Here is a 26,738-nt window from a genome sequence, read left to right on the forward strand (position 1 = left end):
GTCCACCCGCCCCCGCCAGCCGGGTACGGCTCGTTCCCGCCGGAGACCCCGCGGGAAGGGGGCGACGGGCCGGCCGCCCCCTCCGCTCGGCTGGGTGCCCGCCGCGCTAATCCCTGCCCGCCGACATGGATGCCCGCCGCCGTCGCTCGTCCGCCGCCGCCGCCGCCTCACAGAGGGCGCCGCCGCCCGAGCGCGCCTCGCCGCCCCGCGCCGCCAGACATGGCTGCGCTGAGACACCGCCCGGGACGCGGAGCGAGGGCGCGGCGCCGCTCCGGCCCCCCCGCGCCCCGGATGCGCCTGCGCCGAGGGCGGCGCCGTCAGCGGCCGGGCGGGCCCGGCGGGCGGCGGGGGCGATGCGGGGACCGAGCGGAGACCCAGCGGAGACCGAGCGGGGACCCAGTGGGGGCCGGCCACCGAGCGATGGCAGCGAGCGGGCGGGCGGGAGCGCGCTTCACCACCGCGCGTTGTGGCGTGTCGCGGGGCTTTTCTATATTTACCTTTTCTTTTCTTTTCTTTTCTTTTCTTTTCTTTTCTTTTCTTTTCTTTTCTTTTCTTTTCTTTTTTTTTTTTTTTTTTTTTTTTCTTTTTTCCTTCTCAAGCGAGGCTGCGTCTTCTCCCCTTTCCCCAAGCTGAGGGGGGTTTTTGTTTTACTGCCCCTTCGGGGAACATGTCCGTCCCTTGCCTTTCCCCCGGCGCAGCGCCGCCGGCTCTCGGCAGCCCCTGGCGCTGGAAGAGTCGCAGCCCCTTGTCGGCCGTGCGTGCAAGCTCCCCCCGCTCCCACTGGGGACCGGCGGCACGCCAGCTCCCTGCCATCCGAGAACGATATGTCAACTGTAATTTTTAATGACGATTAGTTAACCCTTTCAGCCCACCGCCTGAGTCATGCACTGCATGACGCAGCCCCTTCAAGCCCTAATTTCCCCATACAGAACTTTTCATCCTGAGTTCTCAAAGCGTTTGACATGGCAAAGCCGCCACTTTCCGACCTCACGGACGTGGAAGCGACTTCTCCGTGCCGCATGAGGCAGCAGCGCCGGGGAACCCCCTGGCCACGTCCAGAGTTTTGGTCAGCAAAACGTGCTTCCCCCAGCTTTGTCACCCGATAGAGTACCGTGGTGGCTAAATAAATGTACAGTACACGATCATGAGAACAGCTTTGTGCTGTAGAGTGGAATTCTGTTCTAAAAGCTCCCGGGTAACTGTCTGGTTTGACAATTTAAAATAACTCGATTGTTTCCCTATTACTTTCAGCAGAAGTTTAACTTTCTAAGCGTATTTATTTTATTAGGATTTATTTTTAAATACATTTCTTCATCTTCTTTTGCTCTTTTACTATATTGTTGCTCATATTGACTGTTCTCCCACAAAATATTTACTCTTAACTAGTGAGTTTGTACTGGAGACATTTTCCTGTGCCACTTTATTTTCATTTTAATTAGAGGGAGTTTTTTCTCTTAAATCTTTCTTGCATAAGCTTAATATTTTATTAGTCCTTTGATTGTTTTAGAAAAAAATAATTCTTTTGTAAAAATGCATGCATTTAAGCATTCCAGTTAATAACCTTTATATTAACATATTTTCACAGTGTAAAACACTGAGAGACAATATTTTTCTCAAGCTCTTACAATGACAGTGTTTGTGATGTCAGGCTCAGATGCAGCTTTCAGTCCCATATGTTTAATGAAAACAACACAGAATGGAAGAGAAATTTGCAGAGAAATTCATGTAGCCTGAAACTTACACCCAAGGAAACTTACCCTTCCATGAAACATACAATTTTACAAATTAAAGAAAAGGACTTTAATCCCTAACCAGGACAAAAATATATATTAACTAAAGCAAATCTTACTCTTAGAAGATCATAAGCAGTTTTTTCTCCTTCTATTTGCTTCCTAAACAGGTGGAGCACCTTGGAACTTGGGGAGCCATAGTTTCTCTGGAAGGTTCAGGAGAGGTAAGTAGCCAGAGAAATGGACTGGACAATTCCCAACTAGCTTGTCTTAGAACTGCAAAATGAATTATTCTTTCTAATCAGAAGTTAACTCTGCATGGCTGCTCTGTGTTGCTATCCCATGGGAAAGGTGCTTAGATTAAAAGTCTATAATGATGCCTAATCTCATTCTGGAGATTGGATTGATTATCAGCAGACATAGGCATCTGATATATTTTACTTCTGATATTACAAAAGCTCATTTGAAAGTGGGAGTATTTTTATGGTACAAATTAAGAATGTATTCCTTTTCTATTTACTGCCTATATAACATATATTTAAACATGAATGTAGAAAACCCCTAATTATAGTTATGGTCTTTAATTTCTTCTACTCTATAAATACATATTTTTCTTAGATTATTACTTAAAGTGAAATTCTGAATCTCTTGAGATCAAATGTGCAGTATTAATTTCAGTGAAAAATTTGTTAATCCTGTTGTCTTACTTGCAACTCAGAAATTAGAAGAGAGTATTTGGTAGGGGAAAGTAAATAGGCTGTTTTCAGTCACCTGTTCCAAAACTAAAAATGAAGAGAGGAAAAACAAAAAAAAAAAAAAAAAAAAACAGCAATCAGGAAGAAAATTTAATATGTAACAACATTGTCTCTAACTGGAAGCTGGAGCTCATATTTTGTGTAATGAGCAGAAGAACCCACATCAGTTCTCAGAGAAACTACATACATGCAGTGTGAGGAGGGCAACAGCTGCACATCACATGCCCCACAATAACAGCCAGCATTTTCTTCAGAGTTTTCAGGAATTTTCTACTATCTCTAAAATGGGGCAATGCCTGAGAGAAAATTACAAGAGGAAAACTATTCATTGTCGTAGTTTATTAACCTTATGCTGATGCACAGGGGGTGCAAGTGGAATTTTACATACTTGGCATCTATTCTTGACAGGAATGGGAAGCAGTGTAACAACCTCTTCCTCTGTCCTTGCTCTGTCCGGCCTTCCCGCCCGGACACACATCATTCCCTTGGCCTCTGGATGTCTCCACCCATATCACTCACCCACAGCGGGCACTCAACGCTTTGGGAGCCCCAAGGCCCCACACACAGCATCCCTCCATCAGTGTAGCATTCTTGTACGCGTACACAATTACCCCAGAACTCAGCCGCCAGGCCCTGCCGTTCCTCCTTCTCGGTAGCTGCCGAAACCGAGCACGGCCGGACCTTTCGGAGCGGTTCTGGGGCCGGGAGCATCCCCCGCTCGCTCCCCGCAGCCCGGGAGCGGCGGGACGGGCACGGCGCTGTCCGAGGTGCTGATCGCGGCTGGCGGAACAAACACACCGGGCCGGGCGGGGCTCGGGGGAAAGGAAATGTCACAGATCGGACAGGGCGTTCTGCGTTGGAAGGGACCCACAAGGGTCACCGAGTCCAGCTCTTACATGGATGGCTCATACAGGGTTTGAGCCCACGACTTGGTGGTATCAACACCATGGCCTGACGGCTGAGCCAATGGCAGGGTCAGGTATGCCTTATTGCCACTATCACTGTACTGGGAAACAAATGACCTTTCAGAAAAATAAGACATTTTTTACTCTTCTTCACAACAGTTTGGCTGTTTTGCCTTAGCTGCCTGTGGTGGTGTTTATATTTTTCCTATTATGTTCTCTATATTCCTTCATATACATCACTGCAAATGATGTTTCCTTAGTATACAGTGACACAGGTACACCACCTTCCTAAATGAAATCCCATAAGTAGCATTTTTATGTCTCACAGTGGATACCTATAAGAAAACATACTCCTTAGCATATTGCAATTATATTTACAAGGTATTTTCTCATGTTCTGCTAAATGTAACAAGGCTTAGAGAAGTGATTTCTTAAACAAATGCTCTTGGAACAGCTAATTCCAGAGCACACAAGATGAGGGATTATTCTCTGTTAAGTCCTAAGTAATACAGAGTAGCTGGTTCAAGTAGTAATTATAGAATATGAAAGCGATGAACAACAGTGACAACATTAATATCAACATTCTTGGGGATTAAAAGGTTCCAGTCTATTTTGGGAACACAATGTCTGAAAACAATATTCTGCAAAACTAAGAAACCTACTTAAGAGAGAGTAATAAGAATTACCTGCTACCATTTAACAGCACTAGAGCAAACATGTAGGATCACAAAGGCCTGTTTACTATTGGATAAAAAAAAGAAGTCGATGAAAGAAGACAGCATCACATACTCAAACACTAGATGAGTTAATTCCCCTTCAGAAAAATGAAAGCTCAATGAGGTATTTTATACCATGTCAGCAACGTACTAGATGTAAATTATTAAAACTTTTTAAAGAACTAAGATATTTTATTAAATTAACAACAGAGATTTTTTGTAAGAATAACATTAGAAACAAGAAGGCTTGACATAATCAGTAGGTGAACTGCATCACCAAAAAGCAAAGGAATTAATTAAGGATAAGAAAATAACACAGAAAAAGTTATTAATTTCTTCATCTTGTCTCAAGACAGAAGAGTCTGGCAAATGCAGGATGGGAGTATGTACAGGGTATGGTCATATAAGGAGGATTCTTTATAACAAGGTGTTGGAAAATGATGAGCTAAAGAGCAACAAGCCATGAGTAAATTATACTGTACTTCCAAAATTCTGACAATTTCAAAAGAGTATAGCTGACATCCCTTGAAGAGAAAAATGCAACTGTTTTTTAAAATCATGTACTATGTCAAAGCATCATCCAATTCTGTAACCATTTTAAAAACAAGTTCTATTATAAACTTGGTAACTGTAACTCTGAATACATGTTTTCTTTTGGTACTGATTGATAAACTCCATATAATGGTTGACATTAAAATATAATAATTATATGTGTATAAATTTAAATATTACAGACATTATTTTTTCTGTTTCTGCAAGTTAAATTACACCTTGATAATTATAGGAATTGTATTAATTTGGAAAACATTCATGTTAGGCACTGGAAGAAACAGGCATCCTTTTGAAAATACAATGAAAATGTCACAATAAAGACAGCAACCAAGGCCACAATACATTTATTCACAAAAATTGAAAATTTATTTAGAAATGCCATTAGGCAATGGTTTCCCAACTTAGGTCTGGTAAAGGGATGAATAAGATAGAAACATTATTGAAATTAAATGAATCCACAGTTAGTATAGAAAGCAATAATTTCTGGACATTTGGAAGTGGTGCAAGTACATCAGTGAACAACATCAGCTGAAACTTCTTTTTAGTCTACAGATAATGAAAAATCCACTGTGCTTCTGACTGCCAACAAAGTGACACCAAGATGCATTCTGATGCCTCTCAGTGGAGCACTCAGTTTCTTTCAGAAATGTCACTGTGTTTACACACCATGGGTCTAATCAACATACACACAGCTTGGATCTAAACAGCTTTCTTCAGTGTGCATTTTAGGTAAAATTATGTGTTTACTGAAATCATTCATCTAGGTGATTAGAAGAACTTGTATCAAGACCAGCATTTGACATAGCACAGGACAACCTCAACAAGGTTTAAAGGTTTACATGCAGCACAAGGTTTAAATGCAGCACATAAAGGGATGGTAGTTGAATCCCAAGGTATTTTCTATCAATAGACTTATGATAAGAATCTGATTCTGAACCCTTAAAATCAATTTCAACTGTTGACTAATGACTAAATATAGAATGCAACTTACTTTAAAGTAAGCTATCTTAGGCTCCATTTTATAATATGATCAAAACCAATGTGAAGCAACACCTTTGCCCACAGTGATAATTTTTATACCTGTTTTAAATCCTTTTTTTACAACTAGAATAGTGTAGAAAGATCAACTCCAAAACATGTTGTTAATATTGTTTGGAGAATTAATCAAAATTTCAGCTAGCTGATGATAATTAGGAGATTAAAATTGTGCGGTCAAGCTGACATCCTTTTACACAGTAGTTGACAAGGTTTTCAAAATACAGTGCATAGTACTGACTTTGCAAAAGGTCTCAAAAAGCTTAGCTGTCAAAAGGAATCATGAAACATCTTAACCATAAGTCTGCATAGCATCCACATAGCATCAACATACAATACTGCAGGTTTGTCAAACACGACATAATTTACTAGCAATGATACAAACTTTCAGAAGAACTGAAGGAAATAAAATATTTAAACATTAAATAAAGTAACAGTGTTAACACTCACAATGGCAAGAAACTTAAAAAGTAACATAATACTATTAAGCAGTGGAATGCAGACCTTGAATTAATTAATTTCATTTTATGACTTCATACTACCAGATTTAGCTAAACTCTGGAAGAGATCAGTTAAGGACTGGAATAGAGTCACACTGCACTTCTGTCAGTCTGCCAACTGAAGCAAAGTAAACCTACTTTTAGGACACCAAATAGTTCTTTTCAAGTGCTTCCAATTGTAAAAGAAAATAGGGGCCATAAACTGTTACATGATATAATTTTCTAGCATAACCCACTGTGCACAAGCCTATATAAAGGCTTTATAAACCAGCCACTCTTCATAAAACTCCACTCATCCTCAAAATAGATCTTTTCCCCACATTTTTGCTCTAAAAATGTTAAATAAATAATGAATCAGACTAAGACTCCTAAAAGGAAGAAAGTAGATTTGTAGGGCACCTAATTTTTTTTTTTTTTTTTTTTTTTTTTTTTTTTTTTTTTTTTTGTGGGAGCTAACAGGTATATAACAAATGATGATGCTGGAATGGCTTTTTATTAATACAGTAGGCTGAGTAACAGGAGATCTGTATTCTCTCCCCTCTGCATTTATATATACAGATAAGTATGGCCAAAATATTTATATCAAGATTTCCAGAAGATTTCCAGGTATGACTCCTAAGTTGGTATTATTACCAGGTTTCCTACTTTGATATTTGGGATCCACTGCAAATAAGTGTGTTAGTCTAGCTGCTCTAAACTTGAAAAGGAAGAAAAATAGTAAAGTCCAAGTATTTTTAAGCTCAACATCCAGTTAATCAGTGGATCCTTTGCAATTTTTTACAGCCTATCCTTCAATAGAAATAACAGGCCAGCCTTTTTCATAGGCCACTATTTGGGTTTTTATAGCTGCATTGATTTCTTCTAGTGTTATGAACACCAATCTATATTCAGCACAGCATCCAGAGCATCTGCATCAAACAAGAAATAGTGCCTCATATGAAGCACTACAGATAAAAAGAAAGGTAATAATCTCACTTGAAAAGCATCCCATTCATCCTGTACACTGAAGGAGGTGTAGGTGTGATTAAAAGACTGGGTTCAGTTAATATATAAATAACAGAGGACAGACATAAAGTCCTATGAAGGAAGGTTGATGTTTAGGACCTGAAGATTATTGCCACCTCATTTCTGTTGTCTACTGCTGGAGGATCCTTTTTCAGCTAGACCATGGTAACCATGATTAGGTTATCATGTATGGTAAGAAAGAAACAGCAGAATTCTTATTTATGATTGCAATAATTGCTATTGATGCATGTTGTTCTCTTGGTTGGCCATAGAATGAAAACTGAAGGTGTTACTACAAATTACTTTCCCAGACAGTGAATCCATGCATCAGAACAAAACTCTACTCTTAATGCAATTTCATTTGCATGGCATCTCCTAATTTTCTACAGTCAGCAAGAAATGGGTTCTACAAACAAATATGTGAACTCAGCTTCAGATGTCAAAGTCCTGGCTGAAAATAGCACATATGGAGGGAGCTTCCTCTTTGTGCCCTTCTGCAAATCTGTGTGCCTTCCCTGGGCATGGCCTGATCTGTAGTCCTGTTTGGGGTCTTTCAAAAAACACAAAATAAAACCTGTTCTATGCTCTGTTGTTCTCAATTCCCCTGATACCAAAGGTATCTGATTCATCAGAGCGAACCTTTTTTGCATGTCAACTTCCAATATGCCAACTCTTACTCAAAGGTGAGCAAGACATTTCCAGGCAATCTGCAGTGTCACAATTTCAATATTTTTTTCAAGCCCTTGTTAATTGTATTGAGTTGCAAACTACATCTTTGTTCTGTAATCTTATATCTCAAGAGAGATGAGTAACTGAAAGAAGCAGTAGCCTGCATCTAAATGAGTTAGCTACTAAAGGATACAGGACATTTCTCCTCAGAGAAGAAATTTCAAGATATCAACTGAATTTTAGGATCCATTTTTAGGTTCTATTTCTGGTTTTATTGTAAGAATGCACATTCATGAGGAGAGATAAGGCTGTGCGTTATCATTACTTATTCAAGAAATAAGTATGATTGATTGGTGCACAGAGGACTCCCATGGGAGACTTACAGTCATGGGAGACAAAGTCAACCCATACCATCTGTGTTTTTAAAATGAAAGGCATATTAAGTGTTGATGGGTCCTGTCCTACTCTCTTCTGTTCCTACTTTGTAAGAAACTCAGAATTTAAATATTAAGAGACTGGCATTTAAATATTAAGAGACTGGCAAAGAAAAGTTATAAAAACATCTGGAAAATGCAAAGCATTTTAGGCATCACAATCATTTATTCTAGAGGAGTGTATAAAGATGAAAAACATTGAAGACATCTATCCATTCAGAGCCAGTATTCAGTATCAGTTTAAAGTGTCCTTCTTGGCAAAAAAGGAAAAAACTATTCAAATAAAAGGTGAAAATGTGAAGCAGATTTAAATCTCTAAGCAACATTTAATGGTGACAAGGTATTGAACAGTTAATTGAAACATGACTGAAATCCAGTACACAGTTATAGTTGTCACAAAACCTATGTTTTTAAAAAAGAAATTATACAAACCCATGTGTTTTCTGAATAAAGATAAATAATAACTCATTCTGTTCAGTAGAGCTCCCTGATATTTCATCTATAAATAACTATAGTGAGAGTTTTTCTTGCAGCCTATCTCAGGGACAACTAGTTTTCAGATTAAGAATAAATAACAGACAGAAGAGGAACTGACCCTTACTTCTGAAATTTGAATTTTTTGTTCTTAGTTCAAATAAATGAAGCTGAGGTTCAAATTACCTATGTGACAGTGATACCATCACAATACTCAAGCTGCAAATAAAGCAGCACCACTAAATTTCCTGTCCATTCACAGAGGATGACAACAGTCACTCAAAACATCCCAGCCAAGGTCAGGTCACCTCTAATACAATGAATGTGCACAGTTATACAAGACAAGCACATGACTTTTCTTTAATAAACCCTGGTGATTTGTGTAGCTATGTCACATACCCATCATTGTCCCAATATAGCACTGACTCAGTAAACATGGAGGAATTCATTGCAGTTGGAGAATATTTGACTGTTATGATCAATTAAGCATTTTTATCTAAGTTAATGGAAAGGACTAACCACTAGACTTACAAAACTTTTGGTAAAAAAATGCAGACAAGCCTATATTGCACTAAAGCCAGGCAAATTCCATCTTTCATAATATCACACAGACACTACTTGTAACATTTTGCATGGCAAAACATTTTTCCACCTAGACAATCTCTCCCAGGATGATGCTATTACCAAATTCTGATTTTATTTTCTGTTAATGTTAAACAGGAAAATTACAATTTGTTCTTCTCCTACAAATCACGTACATCTCAGGTGCAATTCCCCAAATTAATTTTGTTGAACTTCCCACAAAATTAGCCACTGAAAAGCTGTGTTGTGATAGATAACACGTCCAGCCACATGGCAAACCTGTGCTGGAACAGACTCCTTGCAGGACCTGTGGCCTCATGGAGAGAGAAGCTGGAACAGGTTCATGTTAGGACTTATGACCCCCATGGGGGACCCACACTGGAGCAGCTTGTTCCAGAAGAACCTGAATATAATTCCTGGCTCTTTAGCTGCCATGCAGTTACACTGGAGGGGGACTGACATACAGGGATCTACAAAGAACACAAAGACAGCCACAGGGACTCCCTGTGTTATATTCCAGCATTTTAGTAAGTTAGAGAAGTGGAATGTGGCCACCCACAGAGATTAATATTTGGAGAAAATATTGGCTAGAAGTTCAAATTTGGGATTTTCAATTATCAATATAAATGAGAATCCCCATATTAGAAAGCTCAGAATATCCCACCACACAGGAAGGGAAAAGCAGTATTACCAGTGAAAAAGACTTCAGAGATTATATGCAAAGGATGACCTGTGCACCAATACCTTTTCTGGCTCCATATATCATGTAGAAACTGAAAAAACCCTCCTTATCTGCAACCAAACAGAGAACAAAAACCCTTTGCAGGGGGTGGTTGGAAAGAAGGAAAATTGATTTTTCTCGTCATTTGCAACACTTCAAAAATCTCATTGTACAAAAGCTGAAGATGCATCTTGATCTAATTGCTACCACAGGACGACATTAGTTCAGCTGGATCACTAAGTGCAATGAACACCCTGCCCAGCAGCACAACAAACAAAAATTGCTGCAGAACCATCTTCCCCTTCCTTTTGCTGAGAAGATACACAGCAGTATCTACCCATCTGACTTTGGAAGAGTGTGACCTTTCCACGGGCTCACAGCTACCTTTAAGCAGCCACCTGCTTCCTTCAAGCATCCTCTGCTCCCCCGTGGTCCCCCATGGGCTGCAGGGACACAGCTGCCTCACCAGGGCCTTCACGACAGGCTGCAGGATCCCTGCTCTGGTGTCTGCAGCACTGCTTCCCCTTCTTCTTCACTGACCTTGATGCCTTCATAGCTGTTTCACATATTCCCAGTCCTGACTTGAGCTGCAGTTGCGCAGGCTTTTCTCCCCTGTTTAAATTGTTATCCCAGAGGTGCTACCATCATTTGGCTTGGCCAACTGGGCATAGGGGAATCTTCCAGCAGCTTGTCACAGAAGCCACTCGTATGGGCTCTCACGCAAAGCCTTGCCATGCAGACCCAGTAGACCTGTGCACTGTTCACAGGACGACCAAAGCAAAGCTGTCTGTAACTGCTACTTCAATTCAAGCCACTCAGTCCCATATTTGAATAAGTGATAGTCCTAGGACTGCCACTTCTGCTTCTCTTTATACCTGACATTGATCTTGCTGGCCTAGGTATTAATTTCATGCATCTTGGACAAATTGGTAGTTTAGGTGAGACAAAAGCAATAAAACTAGAATGATCTCTTTAAATGGCAACAATATGATTTTATCAATCTTGTTAGTGTTCATCCCTCAAAGATTTTCACACCACTGGTCCAAGCATACCTAGGCATTTTTAATTTTACTTCAGTTGATGGTTGCAATAACCATTTTATAGTACATATAACCTAGGAGCAATTGTATTCTAACTTTCAAACCTCTAAATATCTCAGTCTGATAATATCCTTGCAAAAACTAATGAACTAAAGGAACTGATAGTCTGCAAGACTGAAAACTGTTGTTCACAGCTATCTGTACGTTACTCAACCATGGTTCTAAAGGACATTTTACCCAAATATGGATTATTGGACTGTATTATTATTGCTTAGGCATTTATTCTAACTCCTCTAGATAACAGGACAGAAAATGACAACAGTCAAGAATAGTTGGTTATTGGAAGTCTACTGATGCCACTATCACAGATCAAACTCTGCTTTCAGTCACCAATGTAACAAGCGCACGAGAGGCGCTGGCAGGGAGGGGCTCGGCCAAGAGCTCCGTGCCCGGGGCGGCAGGGCCGGGACCGGCAGGGCCTCGTTGGCCGCCCAGAGCCGCCTCCCCCGCGGCCCCGGCGCTCCGCCCCAGCCGGCCGAGGCGGGGCCCGGCGGCTCCGCGGAGGCACCAACGCGGCCCCGCTCGGCGGCAACGCGGCCCCGCTCGGCGCCGGCGCCCGGCCTGAGCTCCCGCGGTTCTCCCGCCGGCGAGATGGGGCTGGAGCCGCTGTTCCAGGCCTGGAGCTACTTCAGGCGGAGGAAGTTCCGGGAGTGCGCAGATGTCTGCTCGCAGCTGCTGGAGAGGCCGCCCGGCGAGCAGGTAGCGGGGCCGGGCCGCGGCGGGAGGCGGCGGTGAGGGGCGGAGCGGCCGCGTCCCGGCTGCCTCGGCGCCCCGGGAGCCGCTGCGCCTGCTGCAGCCGCCGGCGGGGCCGGGTGCAGCCCCGCAGCGAGGCAGGAGCGCTGGGCCGCGCCGAGCTCCCGGGGCAGAGGCCGGGCAGCGCCGCCCCTCCGCTCTCCCTCTCCCGGAGCCGGCGCTGCGGCTCCGCCTCAGACACGCCCCGGGGAGCCCCCCCGGCCCGGCCCGGCCCCAGCGCTGGGAGGGGGAGCGGTGTTGCCGGGACTGCCGGAGAGCTGCCGTGACTGCCGGGGGGCAGGCTCTTCCAAATGCTGAGAACTTTAACGCACTCAGCATTTTGGGGAGTTAAAGAGAGAAAAATTGAGATTAAAAATCAGGTCTGCTAGGGGTGTTCCTGTTGATTTTATACTGATGTTTAGATATCATCGTTGCTGTGTGGACCAAATCACATAAGATTAAGAGATACCATTTTAGCTCAGCTCACCTACGAGCCCTACCTTGGGACAGGAGGCATTTGCTTACCTCTCTCTGCTCTTTTTCCAGCTGCAGAGTCTCTGGAAACGTAGGACATGTTTTTCAATACCTACATATTTTCCCACCCTTCTGTAAGAGTAAAGGATTTGGGAAAGTTGTTTCTGGATTAATATTTACAAGCATGTAAACATTTTCTTTGCCATATTTTAAAAACAGTAATTGAACACTTTTCATCTTGAACACTTTACAGTAAACTTCTTAGTCTCAAAGCATCCTATAGACAGATGTTTAAAGAATCTTGAATGCAGTTCTTTTTATCACAAAGGACAAGCCTTTAAAGAAAGCTGCATGGTCACACAATAGTGTAAATATAAAGCACAGTAATTGTTTGAACTGATTTAGGATAGATATTGAAAAGATTCTTTTTTCATGTTTTACACTGTAAGGCACCACCAAGGAGCCATCGGCAAAGCAATTGACATTTTTAGTGGAGAAAGTATTCCAAGAACATTATTCCTGACCCCTAAATGGGACTCAGTATTGCTAGTGTGGGACTAGCATTATTCCATGCTAGTGCTGTATTATTTATATCTATATATATTATTGGGTCTTTATATATGTAACTTTTGCATGTGGAAGGACAACACTTGATCTGTGAAAGAAACTCTTGAAATAGCACAAATAACAGTAAATAAAAGTTGTAAATATCATGATGCTTCTGTTGCTCTTAATTTATAAAGTTTTTAATGAGTAAAACATTTTTCAATCTGTGATCCCAACATGGGAATGTCAAGACAAGTGCATTTCTACTCTGTGCTTAAGCTCAAGTATAAAATGGTATTTTATGTCATGTTGGGCGCCAGGAAAGCAGACAGACAAATGACAACACTTGCAGAAAGTTTGGATTAAGTGAGCTGCTGTGCAGCATGAGGAGTACTCAACAGCTTTAATCACTGTGCCATCTGTTCTTATCCTCTTGTCCCATATTCTGCTAAGCATGTGCTTCCCAACCTCTGCAACCAGGCAAAGAGGGGTCTTGGAGGACCAGTAGCCTCTGTCACTGTTCAGGGACTCACTTCTTTGAACAGCATGCATTAGGATATAATTTCAGCTACAGGAGCTGGGGTCCTTTAAAGACATGCCCAGGTGGAGTTAAACAGTGACTCTTACAGGCCAGGGCTTTTTCATGCTCAGACAACTGGCCTTCTCCCTTCTCAGACATGGAATGTAACAGCAAGTGAGTAAAGGAAGAGACCAACATTGCCCAACTGGAAAGGGTTTTCATGCCTGAAAGAGATGGCCTTTCCTGTGTGAAAGCCTGCACTTTTTCCCCTTCTTTTCTGCTGAGTGGTAGCACCACTCCTGCTCCATTGCATCTGCAGCAGTGTCCTAGAGCTATGGGCTGCTGAAACCAGCTTTTTACAATAGCTTTAGAAGTAGTTGCATTTTTGCCACCACTCTTAAAAATGTAGTAAGGAATTTTCTTGACCAGTATAATCTTGACCTATGTCTTGATTTACCACTCCCTGTACATATGGCTTAGTATTCAGGATATGTTTGGGTCACAAGTATGATGATGAGAAGTTCTCCTTTAAGAACATGGCAAATGATGATGAAAAGATCTTAAAAATAAGTTTGCTGATGATCCAGTCAATAGTCATATGTGCATACATTTAGAGGTTGTCTTAATTGGTGCAGAACTCTCTTTGAACCCTGTCACCAGATGCAGTAAGCCCTAGGAGGTTTTTAAAGTACTTTGTTGACCTTTTAGCTAACTAGGCATGAACCAGAAATTTTCTTATGTAGCAGTATCAAATGCTGTGCCATTATATATCTTGAATTCTTAAAGGGCACAACAACAAAATCAATGAAGTTTTCATGAAGAGTACTTAGAAAATAACATTGTGATAGAAGAATAATTAGCTGCTACTGGGTTACATCTTATGGAAGATTAAATTTTTTTCTATAAAATATCCTGTGCATGTCTTCATTTAAGAATTAGAAATATAAATTGTATTTGTGGAATTAACTTCTGTATTATCTCAGGATAAATAAAAACTGTATTTCGTGTGACTGGTATTTGGTCATAGAAACATGTAAAATACTGGTGTTCAGTCTAATTATTTCCTATTGTAAGCAAACAGGCCTTGCCTTCTGTGTTTATAGTAATAGCATGACCTAGAGGAAATACAATCCAGTACTGTCTCTGTTGATCATCCTGATTAGTCACCTAATCTGATTACTCTTTGTGTTCCATATGTAGGATTCAAGGCAATAAACAGAACCCATGTATGAGGCCTGCTCTAGTTTAACAATAGAAAAAAATTGCCTGATACAATTAATAGATATATAGTAGATGTTCTTCCTTTAACTTAATTAATGGTCTTGTGTGAGGATTTGCTTTTGTTCATTCATCCTTTCTTCTCCCATGTTTAATTTTCAGCTGCTATAATTTGCATAATTGTTTTTGTAAGGTCATAATAAAGTTATCATGGTTATGTTTATGGGCATTGAACTTGATTTCAAAAAGCATCTTCAACTGAAATCACTTGCTGGAGCAAAAGACTGTAAGTTTGTGCATGAAAATAGTAACACTCAGAGTGAAGTCACTGTTCCTGGATAAAGGTTTGGGGTTTTTTTCTGTGTTTCTGCTCTTAATCATTTGAAGAGCATTTTCAGAATATAATGATTTTAATATTTTGCATGTATTAAATTGTACTCACCTAAAACTAATTGTAGAGTGAAGCCTTATTATAATATAAAGTATGTAATATATTCCCTTTTTCAGGCTGTAAGCATCAAAAAACTTCATTATTCTAAGTATTTTTGGTATTCACATAAACTGACTTTGCATTTTAATATTAAAGTGCCCTCAGTGGATTTAGGGATCTGGATTAAATAGTTCCTTCATTAGTTTTACAATCTTTTGACTTTCAAGGGAGCTTTATATGTGTAAATGAATAATAAATTTGAGTTTTTGTTTTGAGAGACAAGCTTACAGGACAATGCTATTTGTTAATCCTTTCAAAATCCAGTTCCTGTGGATTACTTGCATGTGTAGCAGCTGCTGGATCCACCCATGTTAAAATATGTTATATTCTAATGTAATTTTTGTTATTCCATACTTTTGCTTAATTTGAGGATCCTCTTACCTGCTTGAGAGTTATTTAAAATCTAAAGTTATTTCTTGTCAAAAACTGAAACAATGTGCTAGTATGTATGAACAATACAATACATACAATACAAAACAATTCTCACCTACAATTATGAGAATGCAATGGTTTTAGTATTATTGATCAACTCTACTTTTTTTGCCAAAATCATGAGGGATGTAATTTCTGAATTTTATAGTAATATAAGTGCTCCTACATAAGCAAATTCCTTTGATTTTTAAATTATTTTTGAAAGTAATGAACAATGCCTGAAGTAAGGTACACATCTGTAACATCAAGGCATTTTTGTATCAGTGTTGACATAATATTCCAAAGTTGTCCTCATTAGTTACTGTAGCACATATGGTATGGAAGACATCCTACTGTTCTTAGAACCATCTTCATATGGGCTGTAATGCTCAGACACAATGGGGTGAACAAAATGTAAGCTGAAATATCCCAACATCCTTTATTACTTAGAAAGCTGAATAGTTTGGTTTTTTTAGAAAAAAAATGCTATACATAAAAGAATTGTAGTAGTTCATTTAATCATTCAACTGAAATGCAAAGCCAGTTTCAGTGCCTTAGTCAGACCCAGGTACATCACAGTAAACTGAGATTAATCCCTGAATAATGTTCAGTTCCATAGAATACTCAATGTGCAAGATGCGTTATGCATTCTAACAGCAGTGAACAACTTTTTGGTTCCAAATACAATCCTTTAAAGGCCACAAATTCCAGTACAGTACAGAAGGAAGATGTCCTTCACCAGTATTCTGGGTCCCTGCTGTCATAGAATGTACTGAGTCAAAATGTTCAAATTGGAAGAAATAGACCATGCCTCATACTACAGAGGGGTGATTTTGACATTGCCATTCTCCTGGCGGGACAGAAGCCAGCTCTGTGTCTTGGCTGCAAAGCAGACAGCAGCAGGGCAGTGCTTGAGCTGGGGGAAGACATCGGTGTGATCTAATAGCAGTCTCTGATACTGATGCATACAAGGAGGTTATCAAGAAAATGGAGCCAGGGACCACTTGCAATGGTGCAGGGAAGTGAAGGAGGCTTTGGCTTGGTATGGAGGAAAACATTTCTCTATAAGGATAATCAGCAGTAAACAGGTTGCCCAGTGGCACTGTGCAGCCTCCATCCTTGAAGGTTTTCAAGATCCAATTGGACAAGACTTTGAGCAATCTCAGCTGACCTCATAGCTGATCTTGCCTTGAGGGCTTTGGACTAGAGACCTTCAGAAGTCCCTTTATAGTCTGAATTACTTGAAGATTGTGCATTCAGTCTGATACAGTTGGTTTAACTGGGATAGATTTATACAATGCCAGATATGCAAGAAAATTTTCACTACCTCTAGGAGCAGAAGTGATCTGACACTACGAAAGACCAATAGTGATTTAGAGAAAGTAACATTCATCTCCCACCTTCCTTGTCCAAAGCTAAAGTAATACATTAGGAAAAACTAATCCCCAGTCCCTGGAAGTGAAGGGTAGTTTAAATATTATGTAAACATGATAATTACACATTAATTTGTGATAAACCTATATTTCTTTCCTGTCAGTATTTACTCAATTTTTCTGGAAGTTTTCAAGTAGATGCAAGTTCCAGCTTTTTTGCTTACAGTAAACTTCATCTGGTAGCTTTTCTTTTGGTTTTTTTGGGTTGTGCAATAGGCTGTTAGTTTGACATTTATTCCACTTACAGTATTACTGTCTAAGTGCAATGAATACATCATTTTAATCATAAAAGTACCATGAAAAAGCCATGGAATTTTCTTTTGTTTGCTTGCATGGTATCATTGTGATCACCAGCAGCAGCTGAAAAAAGTGTGCAAAAATGGATTTTATTAAGTAGGCATTCTAAAGATGATGGTGTAATAATCTGGTTAATTTTTAGGACATGTGCATACATCTTCCAAGTTCATTTTCTTTTAATCTATCATTTTTCAGCTTCATAATGCTTGCATGTTAATCTAAGATTTGGCTAGATTCAGCAGAAGCAAGAAAGCAAAGGTATCAGAAAGATACACTTACTGCAAATTTACTTTCATTGTGCAAAACATTGATTAGCTTCATAATGTGTGTAAGTTGAGATAATGTAATAAAATGAAAATTTAGATATATGTGTCAGAGAGAAAATGTTTGTGCAGAATGAGGTTGTCACGGAGTATGAATACACTTGTATTGTTGTTTTTATTGTTTGGCATTTCCATTCCTTAGTTTCTATTTTCTCTCTTTACAGGAGCTTGATTCTGAATACACTGTGTTTCAGGTAAAGTTCTTTCCATGAATTCAATCATTAGATGCAATCATTGGGAAGAATTTCTAATACTCTGAATAATACTTGTTTTGTAGTTATGTCCTCAATAGCATAATTTTTTTGTTGTTGTTATTGGTAAGGCATTACTTTTGATAAAGGGAAGATTTTTGATATTTTGAACAGGCAGCTTTTATATTTGATAGAATTTTATTTCTCTCATATTTTTCCTATATCTTTTTTCAGCAGTTCAGTGCTTTCTAAAAGCTAAATTGAATCTACCTTGAACTGAATGACCTTCATCTGCAGATGAGATTAGGAAGAAAACAATGTGTATTCACAGACAGAACAATGTTTGTGCTCTTAGGACTCACTTTCATGTTTTATTTAATGCATGGAATGGTGGGGCCCTACCCATGCTCTTCCTGCTCCTGCAGCTCAGGCTCACTGCTTACCTTGTGCAGTCCAGTAGCCTTGTAGGTGCATGATAATGATTTGCATAAGTGATGGAAGACTGAGAGTAATTAATTAATTTTCCCTCTGCCCACATTAGCTCTAGATTATTGCAATGGCAAGAATAGTATTGGGCAGGTGATGGCATCTTTTGGCTCCAGCCTACAGTCAGAAGAGATTAAATGCAATGTGAAATGGCATTTTTAAATACAGCTCCATAACATATTTTACAGGTCTTTACGCCATGAATACATGCAAGTTGTTTACATGGAGAATGGTTTCACTGAAACACTGCTGGATATCTTCTTGAGTGTAATTATTACCCTTCACAATGTAGTTGTGTTCTGGGGTTTTCATTGTGTATGGAATAAAATTTATTATAATAGAAAGGATTGTTAGGGAATACAAGCTCTTGAAAAAGTATGTTACCATGTTTAGAGAAAACAAAGTCTATATTTTTAATTTGGTTTTTGTACTTTTCAGTATCAAGAAGAAAATACTTGATTCAGTTACAAACTTCACAAAAACTGAGTGAAAAACACTGTCACTTCTCTTTCTGGAGTTTAGACTTACATGCTGTATACCGTATACTTATATACTGCATCACATTTCTGTACCTCTTTAATTGCTATTAGGTATTGTAAATTTTGTTCTGATTATGAGTTAAGCAAACTAAATTTGTTATGTTTTGAATATGTGGGTCATCAGAAATTAGCTCCCCTTTCCTTTTCCTATCATATAAATGCCTTTTCATAAAAATGCAGTTTATCTTCATAAGCTCTAGACATGGTGCTTATCACAAATACAAAATTATCAGTCCCAGAAAGAGAAAGCAGATAATCTGTAATCTACAAACAGATGTTTAATTAAGGAATACTGTGTGATATTTGAATTTTTTGTTGGCTGTGAGGCCTTGGACTAGGAGCTTTACACTGGAAGAGATGCTTAATATCTGTCATATTTTTTATGACAGATATTTGCCCAGTAATGACAAAGAGACATGTTGATTTTAAAAACACATTTTCACATGGTAGTTAGTGGAAAAATTACAATAATACACTTATGCCTATGTAAAGAACTGACCTCAGTTTTAGCAATTAGTGTAGAGGAGTTACGACTTCCAATTTCCAGGAACAGATCATTACTATGGGCAGATTTTCTTATTTCTAGTAAGAAATTAGCCTGTGCTTGGGTATGCAAGAGCTCTAATTGGAGAATATTACCTGTGGAGACATGGTCATGTTGACTGCAGATATACATGTCTTTGAAAAGAACAGAGTAGCATCAAGGTATTAAAAATTCAACAAACTAAATACTTCATAGAATAATGAAAAGCTGTTAAAGGTGTTGAACATCTAACAGAAATCTCAAAATTAATTAAAGGCTGTCATCCTACTACATAAGAATAAACTAAGAGAAAATAAAGCAAATCTGGATTATGACTGTCTGGCCTAGATTCAGATCATCCTGCTGAATTCCTTTTTCTTCATTCTTGAACAAAAATTTCCAATTGTGGTTGAATCTGCTGGCTGACATCCTCCTTCTGCTTGGAAGAAAGCACTTTTTAAAAGAATAGTTAAATATTTCAGCATCTTCGCATACACTTTCTTTTTGATTGACACAACTTTGCATAAAAGTATAAGGAAAGTTTAGAGGAAATGACAGGGTGAAAGAGAAGTGTCTCATTAAATGATTACTTAAATTATTAAATAAACTTGAGTTTCAGATCTTCTCATACCTCTTACTTAAGGAACAAACATTTCCATGTGTTTGACCTTTATTTCTATTAAGATAGTCTGTTTCTATTTTGAAAGGTCTCCTTAGCCAATATTAATATGCTTTTCCACCAGATTGCTGTACTCCGTGTTAGAAAGGAAGCAAATCTAATTATCTTGGCAGTGATTTTTACTCTGGGAAAAAACATCTGTTCAATATCTGATGGAAGATCAGGGATTGGTCTTGTGACTTCCTATATCATGCCAGTTCTATGAGTACATTACAAGCATATCAAATTATCAAAGTGGTTGGACCTGCACTTATACCTGCACAATACCTTTGTTGGTATTTCTATATGGCTGCTATTGATTTTTCTTGTTTTCTTTTTTCTCCCCACTGATTTGGTGTCTTCACAGTCTACACAAAGCTTGTCACATAGGCTGGAGTTATGCTTGCCTTTCCATGCTGCTCAGATTATCCTCCAAGACATACAGTGTAGTAATTTGTCAGTTCAGGTCACTAAAATGGATTTCAATGCTCTCATAATCTGAAATGCCTGGGGTGTATATTTATACAGTGTTTTACAGCTGATGCTTTGAACAAAAGACTTAGTCTCCTTTTATACCTCCATCAGGCAGATGGATATACTCAGCTGTTTTAAGTCAATACCTTATTCAGGCCTAATAAAGCTGTGAAGTGAATAATAAAGAAATGATAAAACTGCTGATTAGATTATTTACTTAGAGTCTTGAAGACATTTTACTTTTTACTTATCCTTATTCAGGCTGCCTGGAACCTGAAAACACGGGCTTTGACAGAAATGGTGTATGTGGATGAAATTGATATGGATCAAGAAGGAATCGCAGAGATCATCCTGGATGAAAATGCCATTGCTCAAGTTGCACGTAAGATTGACTTTCACTTCAATACATTGATTCAACAAGAGCTCTTTGGGCCATCTCTTTTGCCATCTAGAATTGAACAAACTGAGGTGACCTGATACAGCATTTAGTATTGGTAAAAAAAGCATTTTAGATTGTTTTATGGCAATGTTGAGATCCACTGTGTGTTCTTGATGTAGTACTTAGGCCTGTCAGACGAGAGTTCAGACCATGCTCAATTGTGTTTCGTCAGCTTTTCCTCTGCATTTGAGGAAACGTAGTGAGGTTACAAGTGGTTACTTGATTTTTCCACCAATATGTTGATTTCTTTTACTCCTTTCTGGCTTCTTTAGGCGTTGTGGGAAACTAGAGAAAAAATCTGCTCTCGGTGTACTGTGAATTTTATCCATATGCCTGTAGTGTAGTCAAGAGTCAGATACCACCTTTTGGCATCACGTCCTGCAAACATTATCTGAACTGATTTTCTTTCTTCTGCTTTTCTCTACTTAATTTTTCTCTTCCTTTGCCAAGCAGTTCTTCAGCTCTGACATTGTTTCTTCTATGCAATTATTTTTCAGCTTTGTCAATTGGCTTTCAAGTGGACAATAATTAGTTGTCTTCCACTACTTTTTTGGCAGTATTTATATTTTTCTTTGTTTCTTTAGTACAGTTCACATGGAAGTTTTTATGTAACTTTTTAAGCGTAGCTCTCAACCATGTACCATGTAAAGAAATTCAAGGGAAGAACTGAACATAGACCAAACTGACACTTGAAGTGTTAAAAGCTTTTCTTGTCTCTATGGATGTAGGTAATTGCATGTCTATCTTGTTACAGTTTTTAAAATTTTCATTACATGCTCAGTCACAGTCACACAGTACTGGAGACGTGTTTATACATTGTGGTCAACTAATTATGGATATCTGTCTTAAAATTCCATAGTAATAAAATCTGGAGTTTAATTTGATTTTGTGTCCCCTGTGGTAGAGATTATCTTCCAAGAAAAATAATTTGATGAATATTATTTAGAAATAAGGCATTCTGGAAAAATATATTCATGCTATGTTGAAGCTGAAAAAAAGGTGACCTTCTGGATAGTGTGTCACAGATTTCAAAACCAAAGAAAATTATTACAATAGTGTAGCCTCCACTTCTGTATCATTGAGATAAGACTTTGCTATTAGTGCTTCAAATCTGCTAGATGTGCCTGAACTAGTATATAATTTTTCAGAAAGTATAAGAACTTTCCAAAGATAGAGAACTCCCTGCAGTCTTTTGTAAATTATTAAATTTAATAGATTTTATCAGTGTGCCATATCTTTAGTAGGAACTATTAACTATAACTCCACCTGTTGCTTCTTTGTGAACATTTTATGACTGATACAAAGTTATTTTCAAAGGTGTATTTCCCAAGTAAGTAGGTAAATCTGTCATTAAATCATTCAGTGATCTTTTCTTTGATAAGCTGAACAATCTTCTCATTCTGAGCTATATATTTTAATTTTTGAGTTGAGTCTTGAAAGTCTTTTCTTAAACCTTTCTATTTATCCACTTGTCTTTTGTAGTCACCAAACCAAACAATGATCCACTCACATGCAGAAAACATGTTTTTCTTCTACACCTTGATTTTACTTTCTTTATACTTCTGAGGTGTTCGAGTGTTACACTTTTGCATAAAAGGTAAGAACAGAAATCACTGAACAGAGTGCAAGGACAACAGAGTCAGTGGTGTCTAGGGACAGGACCAGAGGCAGTGGGCACAAACTTAAGCTCAGGAGGTTTCTTCTGAACATCAGGAAACATTTATTTTTAACTATGAGGGTGACTGAGAACTGGCACAGGCTCCTCGTGGAGAATGTGGAATCTGCCTCCTTAGAGCTATCCAGAAACCATCTAAATAGGGTCCTGGGCAGCTGGCTTCAGGTGTCCCTACTTGAGCATCGCTGGACCATAGGATCTCCAGAGGTTCCTTCAGACCTCCACCATCCTTTGGTTCTGTGATTACTCCACTTGTACACTTGACTTAATAAAAATGGGAGCTGTCTGTTTGTGGGCTTTTTCTTTTGCTGTTAAAGTGTGTTAGCCATAGTTGGTCTTGACTCAGGTCTTCATTGTGGCAGATGTTTCAGGATATCCTCCTCCTCTAAAGTCCTAGTTCCCAAACATTAAACTGTGTAGCCACACCTCTCATATTACAATTGGTATTGTCTATACTTTGCCTATTAAGCAGTTTAAATCTTTCTGCATCAGTTACACATCCATTTCAGTTTTACATCTGCCCTTATCTTAGTTTCCAGATTAAACTCTCTTAATTATGATTTTGCTGTCAGTCATGAGTTATTAAATAATTACTAAAGTATATAGGATCCATGGGAAAAAACTACTTTTCTGTGGTTCCTCTTCACACATATGTAATGATATCTTTCTTCTTATAATTTTGCTGTGTTAATTTTCCATCAATCTTGTTTATTAATGAGCACTGTTTTGCAGAAAAATCCATTATGTTACTTTTGGACTATTAACACCATATAATTTTCTCAGGTAATATTCTAATCTTGTTTAAATGTGTTACCTTGACAGCATATTTTTCAGAAAATTGTACTAATTGGCATTATGGATAATCACAACTATTTCATTAACTGGGGAGTTAAAGGAGTCATCTGCAGTCATCACTAACTACTGAAATTTCACTCTTAAATTCTGAGACTTGTAATGGCAATATGCACTGCTGTGGCCTTTAACATCTATTCATAGCTACTTGGCTTGGGAATTCTCCAAGTAAGGGCTGAGTTGCCTGGAGTGAGGTCAAAAGAACTGTAGGCATTCTCCCAGTGCACCAAAAACTGAAAACAATTGTAGTTATTAAAAAACATGTCTGAAAAAAGGAATTTTAATGTCTTGCCTCTTTTATGTTACAGCAATAGTTTTAAAAATAGTTCAGAAAGTTCTGCTAGTCTAAAAAGTTGAAAGCCACTTTCCTCATTTTACTGAAGAGTGCCTAGTTACCATGTTAGAAACTCTGCTGAGTGAACTGTCCACCCTTTCTGTTATGGAGTAAAAACTTCAAGATTCATAGGACTAAAGAAGGCAAGTAAGCAATAGAAATCCTGAGGGTGTCCAGCGAAAAGAGAGATTTTAATTTATTTTAGCACCAATTGCATATTTAGTTGGTTTTGCCAAGAAGATCATGGTTAATAACTTCTTTTGTATTATTTAACTTTAAATACAGCTGTAGTCAGGTGGCTGCTTACAGTTTGTTTTGGGGAAAAAAGAAGAAAGTCTATCTATCAGTTTATCTTCAGTTCTTGTAAATATTTGCAATAAAAGCAGTTCATAAGTATATAGAAAATGCGTAGATGACTAGCAATGATTTGTCAGTAATTGTCTGTGTCAACTTTTCTTTCTCTACATAGTAACAAGCAGTAAAGAGACTGCAAGGTATAGATGTCATATGTTTCTTTTAACCAACTATTTAAAACCATCTCATAGACATTCACTTAGCAGATTAGAACTGCCCTATCAAATGCCAGTGAATGAAAATCTACCTGCAGGAACTAGTAATTCTTAATGATCCACTGTCAAAACAGAAATATGTGAAAAGGGAAACCCTTCATCAGTTCGCCTGGGCTCAGGTTGGTTCAGGATGGTTTTCATTGATGACCTTTGGGTATAAACGAGTTCACACTCTACAGTGTTCTAAATTGTAGATGGGGATCTTACCAGGGTCTAATGTCATGAGATAACACTCTCCATCTGCTCTGTAGGTGAAGGTTTAGATTTACTGACTCAAGTCTGGGTGCCAGATAGAAAATATACCATTTCAAGTTAGCCTGGTCTCATTGTTTCAGTAACCTTTTACCTTTAGCACTGTGTGATGTTCCTAAAATCTTCTTGACAATTTGTCAATCCCAGTAGGCATCCACACAGGCACTTGTTTGCTCCCCCCAGGTGGGACAGAGAATGGAGAGGGTGAAAGAAAGAAAACCTTCACAGCATTCATTGTTTGGCAGGTTTCTTGCAAGAGTCTTTCAAATTATCAGTAGTAGAATGCAATATTTGGGGTTTGTCTTCTTTATCCCCTTAGTTTGAATAAAGAAATTTCTGGCTTACTGTTTATAGTAAAACACAATCATGTTTGAAGTCCTCTGGACAAGGGAGTAATATCTCAAAGTGAAGTGAGAAATGCTCTTATTTTGTAGGACCAGGAACATCTTTGAAACTTCCTGGAACTGGCCAAGGTGGAGGCCCCAGCCCAGCTGTTAGGTATGTGATAGTTTATTTTTTAAAATTCACTGAGTTCAAAATGAACAAATCACTCTGAAAATGAAATGCTTTGGGTATAACTGTTTAAATTCTCTGTCAATAAATACCACCTAACATAAGGATAATGTACTTGTCACCTTCAGGCCCGTAACTCAGTCAGGAAGGCCCATCACAGGGTTTGTGAGACCCAGCACGCAGAGCGGGCGGCCCAGCACCATGGAGCAGGCGATACGAACGCCCCGAACAGCTCTCACAGCTCGGCCCATCACCAGCGCCTCCGGGGGGTACGTCAGGCCCGGCACGGTGAGTCGCTTGCCTCTCTTCCCTGAGTGGAACATTTCTTGTCACAGTATCTGGCACACTGACACTGTAGTTTAATTTAAAGCTGCCTCTGAACTCAAGTTTGAAGGAGGCAAGTGGTTTTAATTTTTTAATTTTTTTTCAAAATAGAGTTTGAAAATATAACTTTTTGTGCATTTGATAGTCTGGTTATGTAAAGAAATGTGCATAAATTCACAAGTTCACCGGGATTCATATAAATTCCTGATGGGGTCTCTGGTGTCGAGATGACCCCAAGCTGTTAGAAAATCTCTTTTCCCAGCCCTGAGACTGAAGAAGACAGAATTCCTTGGCTCTCATTCTCAAGGTTGTTTATTTTTTCTTATCTAAAGCATTCTTTCTCTGACCTGCCAAGGTCTGTCTGGCAGGTTGGGTTGAGGCACACTGACTGCCTTGGGGCAGTGTTATCTTTTTATAGTAAAAACTGCGTTTACTTTATTTACAATAATTTTCCAGTGCCTATCACCTATGTTAGACAGTTTGTCTCTACGCTAAACCAATCCAAAAGTGCCACTGTCATGGCAGATGATGGAGGCTAAGAAGAAGAAGGAGAAAGACTGGACATGCCCAGATTCCTCCATCTTGCCTCCTGAACCCCCATTCGAAAAACCCCAAAATTCTACATTTTCACCCGGTGGTAAATTGACTCTCATTCTATTCAAACTCTTGTGGCTTGTACATATTCATACAAAGTTGGTGTTTGTTTTTTTTATCCTGGGCTAAAATCAAAGGCACAGGTGTTTTTGACTCCGTGCCAAGGTCTCTGAGCCCCCCGTCAGAGTCTCGAGTCCTCCAGGGCAGAGGACTTTCCTGGATTCCAACAAATTCCAAATTCACAGGCTCCTTGAGACAAGTTTTTATTAATGGAAGACCATGTAAAATCTGTGACACGATTTCACCATAAGTGTCTACTACAAAACAATTGATAAGCATTCAGTGTCTGTAACTTCAAAAGATAATAAGGAGACTAGTCTATACTAATTTATCCCATTCTATTGGCAAAATTAATAAACTGCAACCAGAATGAGTATGTAATGGTTTATCAACCTAGTTACAAAACAACTAATAATGCCCCTAGACAAAAAAAGGACACGAATGAGCCCTAATTTTAACATCCCTCATAATCTTCCTCCTACTCATCAACCTTCTAGGGTTACTACACATTCATCCCAACCATCCAACTATCTATAAACTTGGCCCTAGCCTTCCCCCTATGATATTAAAATCACATTAATGGCAAAGTGTGGCATATTCTCACTTCTGCAGGTAAGAACTAATCTTCCTAAG

General features: G+C 39.0%; 1 protein-coding gene across 2 annotated transcripts in view; it reads left to right on the forward strand.

Annotated features, from left to right (window-relative positions):
* Positions 1–11,713: 11,713 nt before the first annotated feature.
* TTC8 (tetratricopeptide repeat domain 8) overlaps positions 11,714–26,738 on the forward strand; it is a 41,328-nt gene continuing 26,303 nt past the window's right edge. The window contains exons 1-6 of one of the 2 annotated variants that reach the window (XM_059474037.1): positions 11,728–11,877; positions 17,787–17,816; positions 18,488–18,566; positions 20,755–20,875; positions 25,049–25,112; positions 25,256–25,415. In XM_059474037.1, the coding sequence (XP_059330020.1) occupies positions 11,837–11,877; positions 17,787–17,816; positions 18,488–18,566; positions 20,755–20,875; positions 25,049–25,112; positions 25,256–25,415 (495 nt within the window). In that variant the 5' untranslated portion in view covers positions 11,728–11,836. Of the gene's footprint in view, positions 11,878–17,786; positions 17,817–18,487; positions 18,567–20,754; positions 20,876–25,048; positions 25,113–25,255; positions 25,416–26,738 lie in introns of both variants that reach the window. The other variant, XM_059474038.1, reaches the window with a different exon arrangement.

The sequence above is a fragment of the Ammospiza nelsoni genome, chromosome 6 (genome assembly GCF_027579445.1).
Source record: "Ammospiza nelsoni isolate bAmmNel1 chromosome 6, bAmmNel1.pri, whole genome shotgun sequence".
In the NCBI taxonomy this organism is placed as follows: Eukaryota; Metazoa; Chordata; class Aves; order Passeriformes; family Passerellidae; genus Ammospiza; species Ammospiza nelsoni.